Below are 21576 nucleotides of genomic sequence, written 5' to 3'. Positions count from 1 at the left end.
AAGCGGATATCATCATGACGTGTTGGAATTGCTTCCATTCTGCAATTTCATTCCACGGTCATAATGAAATAAAAGTGCCATCAGTATGAATCCGCTTTGTATATCCATGAAACAAATTACTTCATCGTCAGAGCACTGATAAATACACAGAATGCGGGTTCAAATTATATGCAGGCCCTTTCAAACTGAGCAGCATGACTCGGAGTGCAAGACAAGCACACAGTAACTCACCACGCAACATAGCAGCTAAGACTACATCTATCCCATTTTTTTTGAGAGGCACAATGTCTGCAAGGCAACCGACACCGTCTGGTCCCAAGATAGCGCAGGTGTTGAACCACGATTGATAAGAGCGCTAACTCTAGGAAGAATACATTTACACATACCATTGCCGGATGGGGCGGTTATGTGGGGCTCCGCTGACACGCAATACCCACTAAAACTCCCTGGTGGTTTTTGCGGGCCGGCGACCGCTGGTGTGTACCGCCTGAAACACCCAATTATTGATCACCGTGGTAGCAGGATCAAACACTCCGACTCACATCTATCGAGTCATTATGTCGAGCCAAGTTCAAGGGTCAGAATCACATCCACCCCTACAAATAAATGCAGTCATTAGATAGGAATGAAATGATTGCGGAATACTCACTGCATCTGTTAGCGAGACCAATCGAATATATTCTGTGTGCTGGTCAGACGAATAGAACACAGTGCACACTAATGAGACATACGCAACACTAATTGTCGAAGATGAACTATTAGTACAGTATCAATCTGTTGGCCTCGACACATACACAAAATATGGTATTCCAATATAACGGATCTAAAACATTTTGGAGTCAGCACAACTTGCCAACCACGCTATAGCATAACATGAAGTACGAACAACCAAATACAGCACAATCATGAGAGACCAGCGTCGCCTCTGTCACGAATTCATTGCAATCTTCTATTTTCTCATCGTATGGGACTTACCCAGATCAATTCAATCTATGACACCGTTCTTAGCGAGTTGGCTGCTCCAGGGATAACATCGACTTACCTCTTGTCCAAGTGTTAGTACTAGGAATATAGTGAGAATATAAGCGGTTTTAGAACACCATCAGGTCTATCCTGCTCACCCCAATCGTATACCACCATGGCGGCGGCGGCGGCAACTGTGATACCGCAAGTCAATATTAGATCGAGACATCATCAACTGATACGACGAACCCGTCGAATAGCTTAAAAAAGATCAAGCTGATGAACGACCACCTACTGGGATCATATGAGACTAGGGTCTGACCTTAGTCTCAAATGATCCCATATTGGAGGGATGGCTGCGAGCGAGCAGTGGGGAATGTTAGTGATGCGTGATAATAGCGTTCGTGCGAGATATACCACTGTTCAGCGCTTCTATCACCAATATTTGCATTATGGAGATAGATATCGATCAGTAGACTAACTTGATTTCCATCAGTAAAGTTTCAGTCGTTTGGTAATGTTGGTAACTGATTACCAACGCGATTTTCGAGGTCGAGCGGCCGCTTCCGTAATCGTCCGAGATCGATCTAACGGCGGCCCAGGATGAAACCAAGGAGGGTCACAGTGAAACGTTCCAAACTGTTTAGCGGAAGAATTTTGATGCACCGATGTGTTACGAATGGTCCAGTGATGCAGCAAGCTTGTTGATTGGTGGAGATCGTGTCGCAGTGCACCAATTGATGTAAGTCATCAGCCACTGTCCGAGCTCAATCCGAGCTTCACGGTTCCTCTACAAACGCGTAGAATCACCTGTCTGGGCATTCGCACCGATTCTCCTGTATTTCAATATCGGGCACCCCAAGACTGGGGGTACCAGGACCGAGGACATCTCGATCCTGGGATATCCGACCGTCCGACCTCATCCGACCGTCCGACCGCATCCGCGCCAGTATAATAATCATCGTTCCCACGCATACATAATATACTACATTCAATGTTAAAATATAATTATGTATTAAGCTCACTGTTTCCCACACGTCCTCACCTCTGCGCACGTCGGGGATATTACTACATTTGGCCAAGCCGCTACTCAACAGCGCCGCCACATGCTTACCTCCCTGCACCGCACTCAATGACTACGCCAATACCATCAGCCCTTGAGGCCTTGAGGTGCTGCAGTTACTGCATCATCAGCGCATCAGCTCCCTACTGGCTCATCTTCAACATTGACCATGACACAGAGGGCGCCGGCGAGGGCGGGGAAAGAGACACAAAGGGCGGGGAGCGGGGAAAGGGTGATGTAAAGTTCAAGGTGGCGTGCTTGGTGTTGTTTGTTTGTAGATGATGGTGGCTGGCACGCTGAGTCATATCTGGGGCGGATGTTGGAAAGGGTCGGACGGTCGGATATCCTAGGATCGAAATATTCTGCCAGGACCGACGCTAGTGTGGGGAACAAAAAGAAATTGGCCTCGTGGCAATTGGCAATTAGCAAAATGGCAGAAGTCGGCAAAATGTATTGTGAGCGCTTTTCAAGCTATTTCCAACTCAACTATGTTTCTACTACGGCAAAAATAGTTTTGACCACTACAGGCCTTCTGATGGATCAAAAGTGCATCAATATTCCATCCTGATGCAAGTATCCTGAGGACCTGAGCCTCGATTCTCGATTGAGTACATCGATCTCTTCAACGAAGCCAACTGGCACGGCACCCCTGTAAACACTCTCTAACTCACTCCAGTCGATGATACCGCCGTCTAGAATATCCAGTACATCATCTGCAATCAAACCACCACCTGCCTCGTCATTTTCTCGCGGTTCAAGTTAGCCAGCCTCCCGTGTCTCGCACTCGAATTTTTCAAGCTCTTTCATCGATTTCTCATCAGGAATTGATTTCGGATTCGCGAGATAGTCCTGCTCATCAGAGTCTGCCACCAGGGGAGGAATCACTTTCAGGTAAATTCAAACATCCACATTGTTCGAGCAGCTCGAGCAGTACGAAAATTTGTCCAAAAATAATGGTACTAATTGGAAATTTGGCTTCGAACTAGATATTGCACAATCAACCATGATACCAAAGCAGAAGCAGAAACATGACTCACTGTTGTGACATGCCGTACTGGTTGCCAGCTCACTGTTCAAATGGCCCTGACATGCAGGTCATAACTCCCTGCTAAGGTGCGCAGGTGAGACATGTGGTTGAATCCTGGTTGCACAGCGACCCGCTCATACTCACGCCATCATCGTGACAAATCAACTTGATTATGTTACTGCAGCAATCTTTATCTGTCGTGCAAGTTTCTGTCTCAGTCTGACATGCACTGACAGACATAGATACTGTCAAAGCAACAACAACAGCGAGGAGGGAGAAACGCATTTTCTTTGCGAGGTGATATGGAATTTTCTGAGGGGGATCTCGAATGATATCTCTGAGGATGGGGGAACACTGTAAGATGACGACCAGCTTTTATATCCTGCTTATGCTCACGGGCATGATTTCGCAGAATTGCCATTGGTGTTGGATGGCAGAAATTTCGGTAGAACTTGCAGGAGCGTGTTCAATTACGAACATAACTGGGATCTTGAGTCATTAGTCCCTGGTATAGTTCATGATATGTGAGTTCTTTCGCATGAACCATTGATTTGAACTGTATCTAAAGCCGCACCGTCGCAGCGTTTCATTCATTGCATTCTGGAAAACCAAATTGCTTCACTTATGCCACTCACGTTCTGTTAGACTATTTCATTCTGTGACCTGGCATCCGCTGCCTCATTTCTACCGGCCGTGCCTATTTGCGTGCTGGCGCTACTGCGAGCCCCCTCAAATACGCAAGGCAGGCCAGCTGAAAAAGAGTGAATACTAAGACTAAGAGGTGAGCGTTAACCTCGCCTTCTGGGTTGAAATTGTTAAGCCCGGCAATTAGAATTACAGACTTCACTGATGGTAGAGTCGTTAGTCGGCGTGTTGGTAGGTAAGCTAATGTAATGACGTTTTTTCAAAAGAAGCATCTATGAGGTATATCAAGAATACCAGTAGAGTAGAGAAATCTTTGGGATTATCTATCCCGCAACTTCTTCAACACTCGTTCATGCAATGCCCTTGCCACACCGCTCACAAAAGAGCTATCACAGACTACCCCAGCGTCGATGTAGGCCACCTTTGCGTGTTCGTCTTTGATACGTACAGATTTAATGGCATCAGTGACAAGGGTCTTGAAGTCTGGAATTGGTAGCAGACTAAGAAGCTCGGAAGACGGTGACGATGTTGAAGAGGAGCTTGAGCCGAAAAGAGAGTATGACGCATCTAGGATAGCAATCCGTTGTCCCGTCATTAACCGGAAGTCAAGAGCATGTCTAACCATATCATGTTCAGTTACAATTATGAGCATATAGTAAAGAACTGCACCTCAGGTCGCCATATAGCACCCTCCACCAGCCTAAGCCTTTGACATATGTGTCTACCCATGGTTCGGGGGTGTCAGTCTTGACCGCTATACGTGGCCGACCTCTACCACGTCCTGGAGACTGCTTAGAGTCACGGGAGCTCGCTCTCATGTGTTCAAGTTCCACTGCTATAGGAAGGGTATTTCGAAGGAGTTCAACAAGGCGATCAAGTGAGGATGCCAATGGGCCGTGGCGAAGAACATGGCGGAGATATGGCTCAGCTTCTTCATGGGGATTGGTCCGTAGTTGATGATTCGGGAAACGAAATTGAGGGGGAGCGAGAGAGGAAGGTTGTAAAAGGGTCGGCGAAGGTGCACAACGTGAAAAGCGTAGCTCGAAGGATCCACCTGTAGGCGATAGCTGGTCCGTACAAGTAATTAAGACCGTATAATCCTGCAGAAGTGGGGTGAGAGATTACTAGACAAATGGACGTTAAAGCTCACTGAAGAGTACGCAAACTCCACAGTTTGCAAGTCAAATGACAATAGTCTCACGTCTGGCCATTTATTCCCTTTCGCCATTCGTGCCACTACATTGTGTAAACATCAATAATACACCAACAACTTCAAGCAGAGCGCACCTTCACGGGCAATGACGACCATCTTAGAAACGCGGGCCCACTCTTCTAGAAACTCGTCCACACAGGTGTCAACCTCTTCGGATAAAAGGAGACCACAGCCTCAACCGCATCATAGATGATTCTTTTCGATGGACGAATAATATTTTTACTGCTAGACCCTGCCGCGGCACGTTTCCCGACTGGTTGTTGTACGTACTTCAATTTCACGCAGGTTACCACCTGTGCCTTCTTGTCTGACCACCAGTTCAATGGTATGACACGAATGTTGGGCATGGCCGCCTCGGCTGCTGGTGCACCTGATAGAATGTCTGAGGACTGAACACAAAGTGCCGGTACAGAACGGGCAAGGGATGATTGAATGTGACCAAGCTCGGATATCTGTGGGAGGGTGATTGTAGGGTTGACATGGGTGTAGGGGATACCACGGAGCTTAAATTGGCGCTCGACTCGGGTGTATGCAACGCGTGCGCTGGAAGGACAATTGAGAATTATTTAGATGACGAACGAACGAAGTTTCATACCAACAATATGCATATAGTTCCCGGAGTACTTGCGTCTCCAAGTTGAAACTACGCTTATATGTCAGCAACACAAACTGGAGAACTGAAAAATATCTTACCTATCTTCGCTTCTTGATAATTCTGGAGGCACATCATCTCGTCTTCTCTTTTGCAAGACCAGTGGTTCGTGCGACATAGATGAGATCACAACCTCATCCATGCCGGCGCCAGCACCCCTATCACCTCGTATTCGTCTCACATCAAGCCAGCCGATATCCTCCATAATCATGTTTCCAAACATCGTGTCCGAGAGCATTTTTGTCGATATGAGCGCGTACCTGAACTCTTCATCTGTGAGGACAAGCACGAGGTAGTGCGTGGGGAAGTTGGCAAGCTGGATATACATCATGCCGCGCGCTGCAGGTCCAAGCTTTTGAATCTCTAAGACGGAAGTGAGACGGTGTATGAGTATGAATTGACAATACCAAACCTTCTTTTGAGAAGTTTCGATGCCGGAACACTTGGAAGCCAAGGTAGTTAGCTTTTTGTTCCACGATATCTGTAATTGTCTACCAATACAATACAGTGAGGATTATGGTGCAAAAGTAAGATGGCGCACGTTAAATCTTAGTCTGATTAACACATCAAAAAGCATATTGGGTGTTTCGTTGAGTTTGTCAGAGATGGCAGAAAATCGTGGTCCTCGGCCAGGTGCTGCAAGGTCGCCCGTATCTCGGATACTCAACCGGCCTGTCCTAGTGTCGATGGACACAATCGCGACTTCATCGGCACAGAGATGCACGCGCAGAGAATGATAACCCCCTTGTGTGACATTAACGCGAGATCAGAATCCTGATGGTTTTGTACCCACTTTCAAAAACTAGAACCACTTTGCCTGCAGGAGAGAATACTCGAACAGGACCCCTTTGAAGTTGGGCTTGGTAGAATCTCAGGATTGCTTGTGTGTGCACCTCGATCACTTTTCTCAACATCGACTCAAAGTCAATATTGTCAGACTCCTATCGAAATGCATATGTGAGCAACCTCATCGCGCAGGAAATCGTTAACATACAACCACAAGCGCTTTAACTGCAGCTATCGTTTCCTCAGCGTCGATATTGGCGGCCAACACGCCCTTCATCGGTTCCCATTTTGCGTCAAACTGCAGGTTTTCAACATCATCAGAAGGGCGCATGTCACCTAATTTTGACTTTTGCTGAAGCTCTGCAAGCATCCGCGCCATAGGCGATCGCACGCTTTTTTTGTCGACCTTTTCGACAATAGAAATGGTCAGGGTACCACCATGCGATGGTAATTTGAGACGATTGGGGGCCAGCACGGGGACCCCGGGTTGCGGCGGTCGCCTGGATGCACATGAGCAACAGGAGAATGGTCTGTGAAACTGAGGGTCTTACATCCAATACGATACGGCAAGTGTTCTGCGCCCATCGCGCATCTCAACTTTGAGGAAATCAGCCCAGCCAAGGGAACGCATCCTCTGAGCCTGTGGGAAAGCCGTCGGCCAACAGCGTTGTGATCATGAAGATGTGCTTACTTGGTAGCACAATATTTCAAGTTGATAGGACATGGACATCATTTCTGTGCGTCTTCGTGAGTTCCCATCCAACGGCAACAAACTCTTTCACTTACGAAGGAAATTAAAGAGCCTCACCAGAGGTGCATCTACCGTTCCTTCTGGAAGCTGCGGTCGCGGTGGATCTTCCGGGTTCGGAGCAAATTCTGGTGTGTCTGGGAGCGGAAGGTAACACGCCATCCGTATGTTAGCCTCGTCTGCAATATGTCGTCTGAGGACCCCAGTGGGCTCGGAAGGGAATTCTAGGTACGCGGCATAAACGACGGTATGTAGTGAATCAGACGACATCAATACCTTGCATGCCCGTGAGGTCACCGCCCACGGTGATGAGGAACTTGACGCTAACAAAGAACCAGCCGTCATTCTTCTCTGCACCTTTTAGGCAGATGGCACTTTCGAACAACTTAGGGACCGAGAAGTGCACACGTCCATTAGCTGAGATAAATTGAGTGAGGAACTTTGTGGTGGTAAGCTCAGAAAGATACCAATGCGATGCTGGAGCATTTCCACCGGGATTATCTCCGACATACGGAGACGGTAGCGGATGGCGTGTTCCATGTCACTGAGCGTGCTTACAACCTCAGCATCCGTTAAGGGAGTGATTGGAATGATAGATTTCTATGGAAAGATATGAGCATAATTCAAGCATACGGAAGATGGAGAAAACCTTGATGGCAGACGGTAGCCGCTGATATGTGCCTGTAGTAAGGACATCCAGCGAGGTGAGTAAGTCATGATTTCGTAGCCTACGACATAGAACGCGTGAGGACAAGCGTGAGGGCGTGTAATGGTCCTGTACCTGGCAGGGTCCAAGCTTTCTTTTGCATACGTCAGGCCTTTCATGACATCTTCGAATTGCTGGTTCTGATTCATGAGGAAAGCAGTGATGTTCTGGAAAATGATATGAAGTGTAAAGCATTGATAAAAACGCGTTACTCGCCATGCATTTCTGTACGGTCTCTGCATCCCGCGCCCATTTAGTGATGGCATACAGCTTTACAACTTGCTTCTTAGTCTTCACGACCCAATCGGCGAGTGTGCGTTTTCGAGCACCATCGGACATGTTTGGAAGACTTGATAGAGTTTTTTCAAAGGGAATTTGTAGAGTTAACATGTGAGACACTCACGTCTCAGCAAGCTCAGACAACTCAGCATAGATGGCCTGGGCCACTCTAGAAAGAAGGTCGCCCAGCGCAACCTGGCCATCAAGAACTATAGGGAGCTCATTCTCAAGCTCCTCTATAGAGGGCTCGTGGTGACCGTTCATATCATTAATGATGACTGCCAGTTTGTGAGCTGCAAGTTAGCGCAATAGTCCGTCGGACCGTTGGCGCTGCGAGGTAATGGTTATTGACCAGGAGCCGTCACGTGTGTCGTGACACTCTATGTCAAATATAGTAAGTAATCTTTTCTTTTTCAAGGTTTACATAACGTGCAGTCACATAACGGTCACACTAAGTAACTGTATTTGGTTACATAATCAGGGAAATTCTAGATTTTTCCTGGAACTTTTTTATTGCCAGTTTTTACCACCTCTCTTTTCTATTCGTCCTCTCTTCTTTGAAGTTCGTCTTCCTGATTCTAATTCGTCGTTGAAGTAGCTATGCACACGTCTTCCCGTACCCTCCGTCGCGCTGCCGCCAAGGTTAAGCCTACTTTGACTCGCAGTGTACACAAGGAGATCAAGTTCAGTAATGACGGTCGTGCTAGCATCCTCAAGGGTGTCGACGTCCTTGCTAATGCTGTCAGCGTCACCCTCGGTCCAAAAGGTTAGTATCACCCCCTTCACTCTCGCGAACCAATTGTGAATTCAATTTTTTTTTGCAATTTCACAGGCCGCAACGTCATTATTGAGCAGAGCTTTGGTGGGCCAAAAATCACGAAGGGTAAGCCCTTTTTCTCTCTCTATATCTACTGTTCTTACCTGAATCACCCTCAGACGGAGTAACTGTGGCCAAAAGCATCAGTCTCAAGGACAAGTTCGAGAATCTTGGCGCCCGGTAAGTTCTTTTCGTCTCATTGTCAACATGCCATTCTTACGCGTTCCCGAAATAGGCTCGTGCAGGATGTCGCGCAAAAAACAAACGAAATTGCTGGTGATGGCACTACCACCGCAACCGTCCTCGCTCGTGCTATCTATGCCGAGGGTGTCAAGAACGTTGCGGCAGGGTGCAATCCCATGGATCTTCGTCGCGGTGCTCAATCTGCCGTACAAAAGGTTGTCCAGTTCTTGGAAGCCAATACCAAAACGATCACCACTACAGCTGAGATCGCACAAGTCGCCACTATCTCTGCTAACGGCGACGAGCATATTGGTGGGTTGATTGCGCAAGCAATGGAGAGAGTTGGGAAAGAGGGTGTCATCACCGTGAAAGAGGGCCGGACGACCGAAGATGAGATTGAGGTAACAGAGGGCATGCGCTTTGACCGCGGTTACATCTCCCCGTACTTCATCACCGACGTCAAGACTCAAAAAGTCGAGTTCGAAAAGCCTTTTATTCTCCTCTCCGAGAAGAAAATTTCCTTGCTACAGGACATCCTTCCATCCCTCGAAACTGCTGCCTCAGCTCGCAGACCGCTGGTCATCATTGCAGAGGATGTTGACGGCGAAGCCCTCGCAGCTTGTATCCTTAACAAGCTCCGTGGCCAGCTCCAGGTCGCGGCCATCAAAGCACCCGGTTTTGGTGACAACCGTAAGAGCATCCTTGGCGACCTTGCCATCCTCACCGGCGGCTCAGTCTTCACTGATGAACTGGACGTGAAGCTTGAGCACGCAACGGCTGACCTCTTGGGCAGCACCGGCAGCATCACCATTACCAAGGAGGACACCATCGTCCTCAACGGTTCCGGCTCCAAGGATGCTATCTCAGCACGGTGCGAGCAGATCCGCGCAGTCCTGAATGACCCCACCACCTCCGAGTTCGACAAGACCAAGCTCCAAGAACGTCTTGCGAAACTCTCAGGAGGTGTCGCTGTCATCAAAGTCGGTGGTTCATCTGAAGTCGAAGTCGGAGAGAAGAAAGACCGGTACGACGACGCACTTAACGCAACGCGTGCCGCTGTCGAGGAGGGTATCCTCCCGGGCGGTGGTGTCGCACTGCTCAAGGCTAGCCTTTCGCTCAAGACAGCTGTAGCCGGCGAACCTGCCTCCTCTGACCCCGACATCATCCCAACTGCCAACTTCGACCAGGGCCTCGGCGTCAGCATCATCCGCCGCGCATTGACACAGCCCGCACGCACGATCCTCACCAACGCGGGCGAAGAAGCAAGCGTCATCGTGGGCACGCTTATCAACTCGTCCAACTTCTCCTTCGCATACGGTTACGACGCGGCAAAGGGCGAGTACACTGACATGATCGCGCGTGGTATCGTCGACCCGCTCAAGGTCGTACGGACCGCACTCGTAGATGCCGCAGGTGTCGCGAGCTTGCTGACCACGAGCGAATGCTGCGTTGTAGACGGTGAGGAGGACAAACCTGCTGGTGGTATGCCCGGTGGCATGGGAGGTATGGGTGGCATGGGCGGTATGGGCGGGTTTTAAGTAAGGAATGTTAAACCTTACCTGCGACTTTGTGACGCGCGGGGTACAATAATTCCTAAGCGCCGTCAGTACTTGTCGTCACTTCATTTATGCTGATTTATTATACTTGCTTTGTTGTTGCACGCCGTTACGCCCCCTTCACCATCATGCACTTCACGTATTTGTATCCCTCATAATTACTTGCATGGAATTCAAACACCACTCAGTCTACGTACTTTTGTGTGATCTTCAGTTTACATGAACGGGATGCTATTAGTTGCACGAACAGTTGTGCTTTAATGGCCCGTCTGAAGTGACCGAGTTCGCAGGTTCTAGCTGACGGACGCAAAAATCTCTCACCGAAACCAGCATGATTTGCCAGTGATATCTCTGTCGCCCACCCTGCTTGCCCCTTGTCAAATTGTCTTCCCTGCAGATTTATCATCAGCTGCACGCCACATCTACTTTATCGCAATCTATAAAGAGGTCTTAAAGGAAAGCTTGAAGTTCCGCAATTGGTCAGTCAATCTTATTCTAGGTTGCATTGGACGCACGCAGAAAACAGAATACTGCACCGCCCTTCTCAGCAGTGTAAAGTGGCTACCCACACACAAAGTTTCTCTGCCCCGCATGGTTCTGGTATTCGTGGCCAGTTGTGACGTCTGCAGTGGTGTCTGCGGGGTCCGCGTTTGCGGCCATCTGGCCAGTTCGTTCTGCCAGAATCAAGCAACTGGAAGCAGAAGAGGCACCAAGGAACTTGAAGATGAAAAAATGACTTGTAGAGATTGTGATCCGCGTAGTTAATGTGGCAGAGCCGTCCGGAAGAACTGCAACAGTTAGCTGCAGAAGATAGTCGCAGAGCGGAGGAAGCAAGGCTCGCTGATGATCATAAACGGTTCGAAGGTGTTCGCCCCGAGTGTCGCCCTTCAGAGGAAGATATCAGTCGGATGAAGGCCCAGTATCATTACAGTCCGGGATTCATCCACATTCGCAGGCACTGGCTCTGCTAGAGCTGGCAAGTCGTCCTTCATCAATGCCGTCCGTAGTTTGTCCAGAAATCATCTCATGGCCGCTCCTACGGGAATCATCGAGACCACTAGCACCGTCGGGAGCTACCCTGATCCGTGCCCGAACTCCCGGATGATTTGGTATGGCGTTCACGGATCAGGCACTCCAAAGGTGTCTGATTGGAAGTACTTCAAAGACATGGGCCGCTAAGGTTTCGACCCTTGTGATCCCGACATGGACGACGAAACACGTTCTCTGTTCCGGCTGACGAGATCACAAGAACAGAACAGGTCGATCGATGAAACATGCCAGAATGTCCAAATAAACCCTGAGAAGGTGAATCTCCCTCGTAAGAAGGTCTACATCATTTGCATGGATGCCATGCTTCAGACGGTGTGCAACATAACGTTAAGTTCATAGAAGAGGACGAGTGATGGGGTCTTACAAAAGATATATATACTTTCTGAGATATTCACGAAAGCCCACATGGTATTGAGGCTTGAGTGCAAGGTCTCAATTAGACTATACGAGATTTGAATCGTGCATGGTGGGCGTCAAGTATTTGATATCGGATCCACAATGCCTGCAAAACGGGTTATATCATGCGGAAGCATTTTTGCACATGCATGTTGCTAGTGATCTGGGAACTTTTCTACGTTCGACAAAAGCCTCCTGGGCGCCCAACTAATGTTGACAATCGTTTGAAGCTCCGTCTGTATGGTAGCATAAGTATGTGCCTTTACCTCATGGTACTTTGCGTATAGCCTGGGTTCCCAATACTGGGCATACATTCTACAATCCCTCCCAAGATGCCTGACGTGACAGTAATCAATAACCTTACCGAAGAAATCCATGCTGCTTTCTTCTTAGGCGTCCCTACCAATTGGAAAAATCAGCTCAAACCCGGAGAACGTTGGACAACGCACCTTGCCAGCCTCCCGCATCGTTTTGAAGCGCGCTCTGTGACGGAGAGTCGCGAGTTCAGTCGCGATGAATCCATGGAGATGCTTGCAACCATCGGAGGCGCTTGCGCTGCCGGTACTGCTTCTGTAGTTACAGGGGTTGTTGGCATACCCGCTTCAGTACCGCTTATGGCTATTGCGAATGCTGGTGAATTTTGGTTTTTTTTGATGTAATATCATGATGTCGATGTCTGTTGACAGGTGGCGCAAAATATGGTGCATGGGGTGCAGATGGGAGGAAGTGCATTGCGAGAGTGTGGGTGCCATTGTGGCACCATCGGGAGTATTCAGTTAGAGTGATTGATGGGAAGTGTGTTCTATGGGAAGTTGGTGCTAATAGATTGGTCTAATAGCTAGCGCTATGGCTGTTTTCCGGACTGCGCGAACGTTGTCATTAATATGTACACATTGGCAGTAGCTAGTAGTTGACTATGTTTAGGGCCTGCACGATAAACTATGCCAACGTCCCGTTACATAATTATAGTAGGGCTGGGGATCCGAGATTTTACACCCAAAACGGTCGTAGCATCTTCAGTACAACCAAGCTTGTCATCGCCTTCAGCTCCAGTCAGAACCCACAAGGTGGGCAAGCAATACTATTTTGATTATGAAGCAAAACAATCTAGCAGTTCCATCCCTCTAAATTTCAAGAGGACGACTGCGTGTTATGGCTAATGTTGTTAGTGATCCAGGAATTTTTCTACGTTCAACAAAAGCCTCCTGGGCCCCCACTAACGTTGACAATCGTTTGAGGCTCCATCTGTCACATGGTAGCATACGGATGTGCCTTTACCTCATACTTTACGTATAGCCTGGGTTCCCAATACCGTGGGCATGCTTTTTACAATCTCTACCAAGATGCCCGACGTAACAGTAATCAATAACCTTACCGAAGAAATCCATGTTGCTTTCTTCCTAGGCGTCCCTACCAACTGGAAAAATCAGTTCAAGCCCGGAGAACGTTGGACAACGCACCTCGCCAGCCTCCCGCATCGTTTTGAAGCGCGCTCTGTGACGGAGAGTCGCGAGTTCAGTCTTGATGAATCCATGGAGATGCTTGCAACCATCGGAGGCGCTTGCGCTGCCGGTACTGGTTCTGTACTAGCTACAATGGTTGGCATACCCGCTTCAAGTTCTAACAGGCTTATGGCTATTGCGAATGCCGGTGAATTTTGGTTTTTTTTTGATGCAATATCACGATGTCGATGTCCGTTGACAGGTGGCGCAAAATATGATGAGTGGGGTGCACATGGGAGGAAGTGCAGGGTGAGAGTGTGGGTGCCATTGCGGCGCCATCGGGAGTATTCAGTTAGAGTGGTTGATGGGAAGTGTGTTCTATGGGAAGTCGGTGCTAATAGATTGGTCTAATAGCTATGACTGTTTTCCGGACTAGGCGCGTTTCATTTGATTGTCATTATGTACACATTGGCAGTGTAGCTAGTTGACTATGATTAGGGTCTGCAGGATAAACTATGCCGATGTCCTGTTAATATGGGATTTTGTAGTAGGGCCGGGGATCCATTATATACTAGTACGAGATTTTACACCAAAAACGGTCGCAACATCTTCTCATCTGAGTACAACCTCGTCATCGCCTTCAGCCCCAGTCAGAACCAACAAGTGGGCAAGTAATACTATTCTGATTGTGAAGCAAAATGTGTTGGTATGGTCACCGAAGTCACCCGCACTGGCAGCATCTTCCACACCCACGAGAGACATAGAATTCAATTTGACAAGTCCATCCTTCTTTCAAGAGGACGACTGTGTGCTATGGCCAATCTACTTATTAGTTGCTTGTTTCACTCTTATTTTCCTCTAGTAGTATGCAGATAAATTACAAGTTGTTGACAGGACATAGTGCGCATGCTACTGGTACAGTGAACGTAATAACTTGAAAAGTGAACGTTGCGAAACGAATTCAAAGAGACAGCTCCAGTCAGTTTTTACCACTAAACACACGTTAAGTCACCTCCTGCTGCTGCCCTTGCGGCCTTCTGTTTCTTCTTTCTTTCTTTTCTCTTCGCACTCCCGTTCCTTCGTTTCCCGAAGTGCGGGTCTGTGATCTCCTTTAGCAACTCCTTCCCGCCTTGATACACATTCTCCTTCGGAAAGAATTTCTCTGGCTCCTGGAGAGTATATGCTGTCAACTCTCCCAAGGTCGGAAACAGCTTTGCAGGCTTCCCAGTCCTCGCTGAATCAACCAAGTCTACAAGGTTGACCCGCGTGTCCCAAACGCACTACACAAGCATCTCAGCCACGATGACTCGCTGCAATAATGATATACAAACGTGACGACACGCCTCAATTGAATCCGGAACAGGATCGACTCTCAGCACACGGCATAAATTCTGCCAGTTCGAAATGTCGTTTCCGTCATTCCCGAAACGCTCGTTGAATTCCTGAATGAGCGCGTCTTTGAACCCATTGCATACTTCGCGCCTATCCGGATCTTGCACGTCACATCTCAGGACCTTGATGAGGCGGTCCAAGTTCTTGTCTGAGGACTGGTTTTCGTCGAAGGAGAATGATTCAAATTGAGCGAAAAAGGCGGCGAGGGGTGTGCGCCTTGATTTTTGGTTTTTGCGCTTTTTTCGCTATATTTTTTTATCAAAATAAAGTCAAAGGAATTTGGTCGGAGCTTGCCTTTGTTTGCTTTGTACCAGGGGACATATAGTATATGGGAGGGCTTATAGGACGTAAAGATGGGGGAAACCCCTGTGCTGTGCCATATCACGAACAGACTCTTACTATATGTAAGGGATATCAAAGCGTTCAGATCCGGACCTCGTGGCTTACATGCATGCCCAGGTACCCACGAAGAACCTGCGAAGAAAGATCGTCGTAAGCTAGATATGGTAACTGACCCACAAATTGATGAAGATAGTTGTGATTCATCGCCACGAAACTTGAAATTGTGAAAGTCATCAGGGTGGTATGACGCATTGCACGGATAACGCAACATGCCACGACTCGCGAAGACCTAAACTGTAGGCACGCTCCCATGGGTGGCGCACTGAAGGGCGCCCACACATTACGGCCATGCACGAGTTCCCATACAATTACAAGCATCCCATAATGGTATCAGTGTAGAAAACCTCGTGTTATGGGGGTGGTTGGGGGGTGGCCGTAAAGATATACCATCTCTGCTGCGACTGCACGGATGCCATGAGGCAATCAGAATCATGTACATGAAGTCCTATCAAGAAGTGACCGAGAATGTTGAACCCTTGTTTCGAGGCACACATCGATAGTGGAGTGTGGGGCCAACGTGATTAGCTTCATAAATAAACCAAACATTAAAACACTGCGAAAAACACGCTGTGCCGAGTCTCACTGTTCTTATGACTTCGAAGTAGATGATAGAGAAGTACTTCTGATTTGATACCAGCTGATACTATATGCATACAGTATACCGGTGCAGAGACTGGTGAACATATCTGCCATGCCTTGCACGTCGAAGAAATGTTCACCATTTCCTACACCGATATTGTACTAGCAGGATGTACGTAAGTCAGATGCAAACTTGAACGCGGGTGCAGTTGAATCTTCAATATCAATATATTCTAGCCCGGACCTGTGCCATGTCTTCCCAATGTTAACGTTTTCGTCGAAGATACCATCACCACCTCATGTGTTCGAGATGGTAGAGCTGACAACCTACAACACTGTTCATCTCGAACGAAGGAGCGAGAGAGCGTTTTTTTCGTGCGAGCTGAATTTGTGCATGGAGAGTCAGGTTAAGTTGTCGATGAAAAGTGTGTGATTGTGCAGGACGTACATATTTTTCCCCTGCTATGTACAGTGTGGTCCCTTCACTATAAGACTGTTAATGTCATTCGTAGGCTGGTCGTTCCTAATCGGAGTGGGGAAAAGAAGCTGGCATCGGTTTTTGCTAGACGGTCGAGGTGATGGACCGCAAATGATGTAGGGAGCGGTGGCCTACTGTGATGTGCGTGTTTTATGCAAGAGTGGGATGCCACATCGAACATCGTACGAGCATGATGCAAGGCGACATGATGCGGACGAGCTTGGAATGGCTTACTACGATGGACGCAAATATCGGGGAATGGTTGAAAGATGGCGATATAAGATGTGTTGAAAAGCACGTGGGCCACAGGTGAATCGAAGCGAGGTAGTAGCGAGAGGAGTTGAAAGTTGGTTAAAAAGGCCGAACGCCTTTCATTAGCCGTTCTCGATACCCCTTGAAGCTTGAGCGATGTCAAGGATGATGTGAACGTATACGAGGGCGATTGAGGAAGTAGGTATATATATCAGCCACCGGTGAGATGAGTCTGAGCTCAACGGGGTTTTAACTGTAAACTCCGCACCAGCTATCATATATCATACCGCACTATGATCTGTTTGCAGCTGATGAACGGTACACTCTTAATTGAGTGTATTGATACTAGAGATCGATATCCTATACCATAGTTTGCTGAACAACCCGTTGTCATGCGAGTCGGCCATCTGACTCGTCTAACATGTCTGGCCCATGTCTGGCCTAGTTCGAGCAACGCCAGGGAGGGACTTCATGCGGAACTCTCCAGTGGAAGAGTGGTTGATATGCGTGGATAGGCCCAGCGAATCGTATGGTGTGAGATTGTTGATCTTAGACCTCAAGCTGACGACCACCAGGCTGCAGTACTTCTGTCGTCCACATCTCGTACTTTTCAGTGAACATAGCGTTAAGTGTTTGATGTACTCAGCACACTTATTGCTATGTTTAGTTGGAAGGTCTCCGTTGCTTAAGCACAGCCAAATTTTCTTAGGCACAACTCGACTCAGCGAGCGACTATGTACGACAAGAGTGCGACAATAGAACCTGAATGAGCTCCTGTACGAGCATCAAGTCTGGTCAGAAGTGAGAATACAGGTAAATTATATGGTTCGTGCTACCTTTGTTTCATCTTAATGATGACCTCTGCAGGTAATCAGCAATGAAGAATTTCGCGTGACAGGATCAGAGCACAACCGTGGATCAGAGCCAAGCACGTTGTCCGACCTAGAAGGAACAATAACGTTACTATATAGACCACTGGGCCACAGCGCGTGGTCACTCACAATGCATCCACACTGCTGTGGATGACGCTGCAATTTATAAGGCGAGTATTAAATATCAAAGGTAGGACTCCTTCAACCAGCTTCGCATCTTACTCGCCTGTCATGGACTCTATCTCCAAATTTCCGTTTGCCAACCTTCCAACCGAACTCGCCTGCCGCATCCTCAGATATTCCGCACAAGCTACCTTTGACTAGACTGAAAGATATCAGGTCAAAAGTCCATACTCCTCTGCACTCACACTTTGTCTCGTCTCCAAAACCGTCAGGCGCATTGTGCTTCCCGAACTCCTACACACCATATTGCTGCCGAAATCAGAAGACCTAAACAGGTTTGTCGATGCTCTATGTATGCAGGAAGAGTACGCGGAGATCCAAAAACAAAACGACCTCCGTTTGAAGCGCGGGGAGGAACAAATACCAAACGACCTCTATTTCCAGTATGCGCCTCACATACACAATATATGGATTGGGTGCATTTACGACAAGACCGTACCCAATCACTTGCTCCAATCAGACTATGCATCGGCGCGCAAGCTGACCATCAGCGTCCTGACTCCAGTGTTGCTCGCTGCGCCGTCCATTGCCCTTGGTTGGACAACTCTGAAGCTTTTTTCAGAATCCCTGGAACACGCATGGAAGTCCCGTGCAGACACAAATGCCAACGACGAACATTCACCGCCTCCTTGGAAGACGCAAACTCTGACGCTGTCGGGTGACACAGTCGTCAACTTCCCGTGGGAGCTCCTCACGAACACCCCTCAAGGATCCGCTTTCATTTCCTCGATCTCTCGCCTCGTCTACGGGTCCTACACAACCACATTCGACTACCATTTTTTTGTAGCCATGTCTCGTGACAGATCTCGAGACTACCACCTACCTCCGTGGATGAAGAGCTTTCCATGGCTTTCTTTCAAGAACCTTCAAACTTTCTCAATGGCCTACCCACATATCAAACCCCCTTTCGATATCTATGAGTTCAATCAGTTCACAAAGGGAAGAAAGGGAAGAAGCTTTCACGTGGAGCTGTTGACGTTATCTGCAGCCATGCTGACGCGCCGCCGCAATGATGTCCGTGATTGGAGGATAAGTGCATTTGCTGCGATTGGTCCAGGAGAAGAATGTATTCGAACGGACAAAGTTCGTTTGAAGGTGTCCCATTTTCCCATAGAATTTTGGAATGATTCCAATGATTGGGAAAAATTTTGGGCGTGCGGGTTATGCGGCTGAGAGGGGTGTTATGAAGCAGATGAGGGATATCAAGATATGACTTGTGTTGTATGTATGTACATGATTGCGATACTCGATGGACTTGGTCGTCTTACGAATGATTCGAGAGAGGCTCAGACTAGAAACGGAAAGGAACTTAATTTTGGATCAAAAAACTGAGGCGGATTACTCGAGGGAAGAGGAATTAGTACGCTGATTGAGGAGAGTCAAAGGTGAACGTATACGAGGCGTGTAACGAATGGATGAGTACGTACGAGACCGGTATTGAGAGCTATACATTAACAGGTCAAGCCTTGGAATGTGCACCAACGTATCTCGGTTCCAGATCTTCGAACCAACTTTGAACTGACAAAAAGGCATCGCATGCATAGCGATGAAGCGCTCTTACAATATTGAACTTTCGACGTGTACGCATTTTTTTTTTGATGAATTTACAAATTTTGTATGCAAGCGATATTGGTAAGATCATATCTTTATGCGTATCATCAGCCAAACATCCCCGTCCACCAAGGAACAACCGTCAAGACTCACCTACCATCCTACATCTTCGCCTTCGCGTTCCCCGAACCATTCACAATCTCATCCAGTATTTCGACGAGTGCCTCTCCAAGTTCGTCTGGTTTCTCTTGCGGAATCTAATAGATTTGAGAAGACGATATCTTACAACCCACTTGGACAGCAGAATAAGACAGAGCCACATACCAAATGTCCTGCCCCCTTGATAGTCCGCTGAGACACCACCCTGTGCTCCGCAGCATCTAAAATTTCTTTCCTCGACTCTTTAGATCTACACGAACACCGTCACAGCACTGTCATCCAAGAACAGAAAAGAAAGAAAACAACGCACATAAATTCCTCGAAATCAGCCCAGACGACATGAACTCCCCTCCCAGCCTCCTCCACCGCCCTACATGCGCGCCCAAGAGACTCGGTCTCCACCGTATGCGACAAACACGCATACAACGGGCTCTCCTCGTCTTTTCTCAATGTAGGTGTAACATAACTCTTCTTCCCCGTACCAAGGTGCGACTCATTCACCTCCTCAAATCCATACCTCACATAATCATCTACAACCCTCTTATCCCATTTCCTCCAAACGCCTTTCCCACCCACCAACCACCTTGTCAACGCTTCCCTATCCGTCCAACGATCGCGTTTAGCAAGTGACCCTCGGACGTTCGCGGCTCCGTGGATGGAGCGAGGGTCAGTTGGAGTGAGAGAAGGGAACATCAATGTAGGGTCGACCATTATAAGAGCAAAGGGTGTAAGAGAAGGGGGTATGGATGTGAGCGCCAATATCCAGAGCGTGCAACTCCCAGAATGAGCGATTCCTACCACCGTGCTGGATTTAAGAGAGGGAGTAGAGAGGAAGGCCTGGAGGTAGAGTGCGATATCTTTCGTTGCTTGAGGCAATGTTAGCATTAGTAGTAATACATAAGGAGGAAGAACGTACTGCACATCGCCTTCCCAGCTGCCTTGCGTGCATCAAGCACGGGCCGGTTGAGAAGTGCTGTTTGACCATGATTGGGGAAGTCAAGCACCCATATATCTCGGATTGTAGTGTGTGTTTGAGCGTGCGAAAGCAGGCGAGCGATAGTAGGGTCGTACTGTTCCTTGTCTGAAGCACATTTGAGGTCAGGGCACGAGATTGGATGGAAGAACTCACGACTAGCAATTCCGTGTGTGAACACGAGTGTGAGACCGTCTTTGGCGCAGGATACGGGATAATATAGTGTAGAACACTTGAGCTCTACTGGGTCTGAGCCTAGAGTTGTGTGTAATGATAGGACACGCCTCTCAGGCGTTGGAAGCTGAGACATTTCGGACTCCAGTATTCAACCAAGATAGCCTATAGGATGTTTGTTAGAAGACGATAACTTCGTCGCCTTGTAAGACACAAACTGATGGAGGAACCAAGGACACCTACTACTACGCCGACTTTCTCCCCAACCATATTGGCAACGAAGTTCCGGTTGCTTCGGTGAGTGACCGTGAGTCGTGGAAATCGGGTGTTGCCGGCGGCCGTGGTCAACTTTGAAGTCACCTCGCTAATTCACAGCCCCACATTACAACTGCAGGCCTGCCGAAGCCAAACACCCGCGTTACATTCAGCTCGTTCGATGTAGGAAGCAGCGAGGTACTATACGATAGAATGCCACTCCCCACACCGTACGATCGACTCGAACCAAACTCCTGCTGGATGAAATTCACAACACAGAACGCACCTGAGTTTGAGGAAGATGACAAATTGTGAGGACGACGACTTAAACTGGAAAGGACTGAGCATACACATTGTATCGCAGATGACAGGGCAAAACATACAAAATCCCTGTAACATGAATTTGCTCATGGTTGCCCAAACATCCACAGAACTACAAGGGCATCGTTCTCAGGAGTTAGTACATCGACAATTCTGCTGAGCGCTTGCTGACCATCTCGACTACAGCAAACAGACAACACACCTTGTGTATGCCCCATCCATTTAGCCACGAGCTTGCATGTGTTGATCCAGGCTTTTTCAAACTCGTTGCAACAAAATTCTTTCAGTGTGTTATATCCTCCGTAGAAACCGTGCGTTATTGTAGAAAAATTTTGACGTCCAACTCGTTGGCCGAGTCTTTATTGACGTTTTATTACTGGTCACCCTCGACAACGACATTGGCCCCTGGCATCGGATTGCCGAGAATGGCTAGGGAATTCTGATTGATTGATGACGAAG

The 21576-nt window shown here is 48.1% G+C and overlaps 1 protein-coding gene across 1 annotated transcript; it reads left to right on the top strand.

Annotated features, from left to right (window-relative positions):
• The first annotated feature begins 13022 nt into the window (after positions 1-13022).
• F5147DRAFT_113308 (uncharacterized protein) lies at positions 13023-13979 on the top strand. The gene is made up of 3 exons (XM_041428080.1): positions 13023-13151; positions 13254-13734; positions 13789-13979. The coding sequence occupies exons 2-3, from the start codon at positions 13404-13406 to the stop codon at positions 13935-13937; spliced, it is 480 nt and encodes a 159-aa protein (XP_041284594.1). The 5' UTR covers positions 13023-13151; positions 13254-13403; the 3' UTR covers positions 13938-13979.
• The last annotated feature ends 7597 nt before the right edge of the window (positions 13980-21576 follow it).

The sequence above is a fragment of the Suillus discolor genome (assembly GCF_016758755.1).
Source record: "Suillus discolor strain FC423 chromosome Unknown F5147scaffold_195, whole genome shotgun sequence".
NCBI classification, from domain to species: domain Eukaryota; kingdom Fungi; phylum Basidiomycota; class Agaricomycetes; order Boletales; family Suillaceae; genus Suillus; species Suillus discolor.
Note: the sequence above shows the minus strand (reverse complement) of the source record. Positions and strands in the feature narration are given on the sequence as shown.

What these genes read in the sequence shown, in the direction of transcription:
- F5147DRAFT_113308 (XM_041428080.1), top strand. Translation starts at nt 13,404, where the DNA reads ATGCTTTTTACAATCTCTACCAAGATGCCCGACGTAACAGTAATCAAT. An exon ending in TATGGCTATTGCGAATGCCG is followed by an intron (nt 13,735 to 13,788) that starts GTGAATTTTGGT and finishes GTCCGTTGACAG; the next exon opens with GTGGCGCAAAATATGATGAG.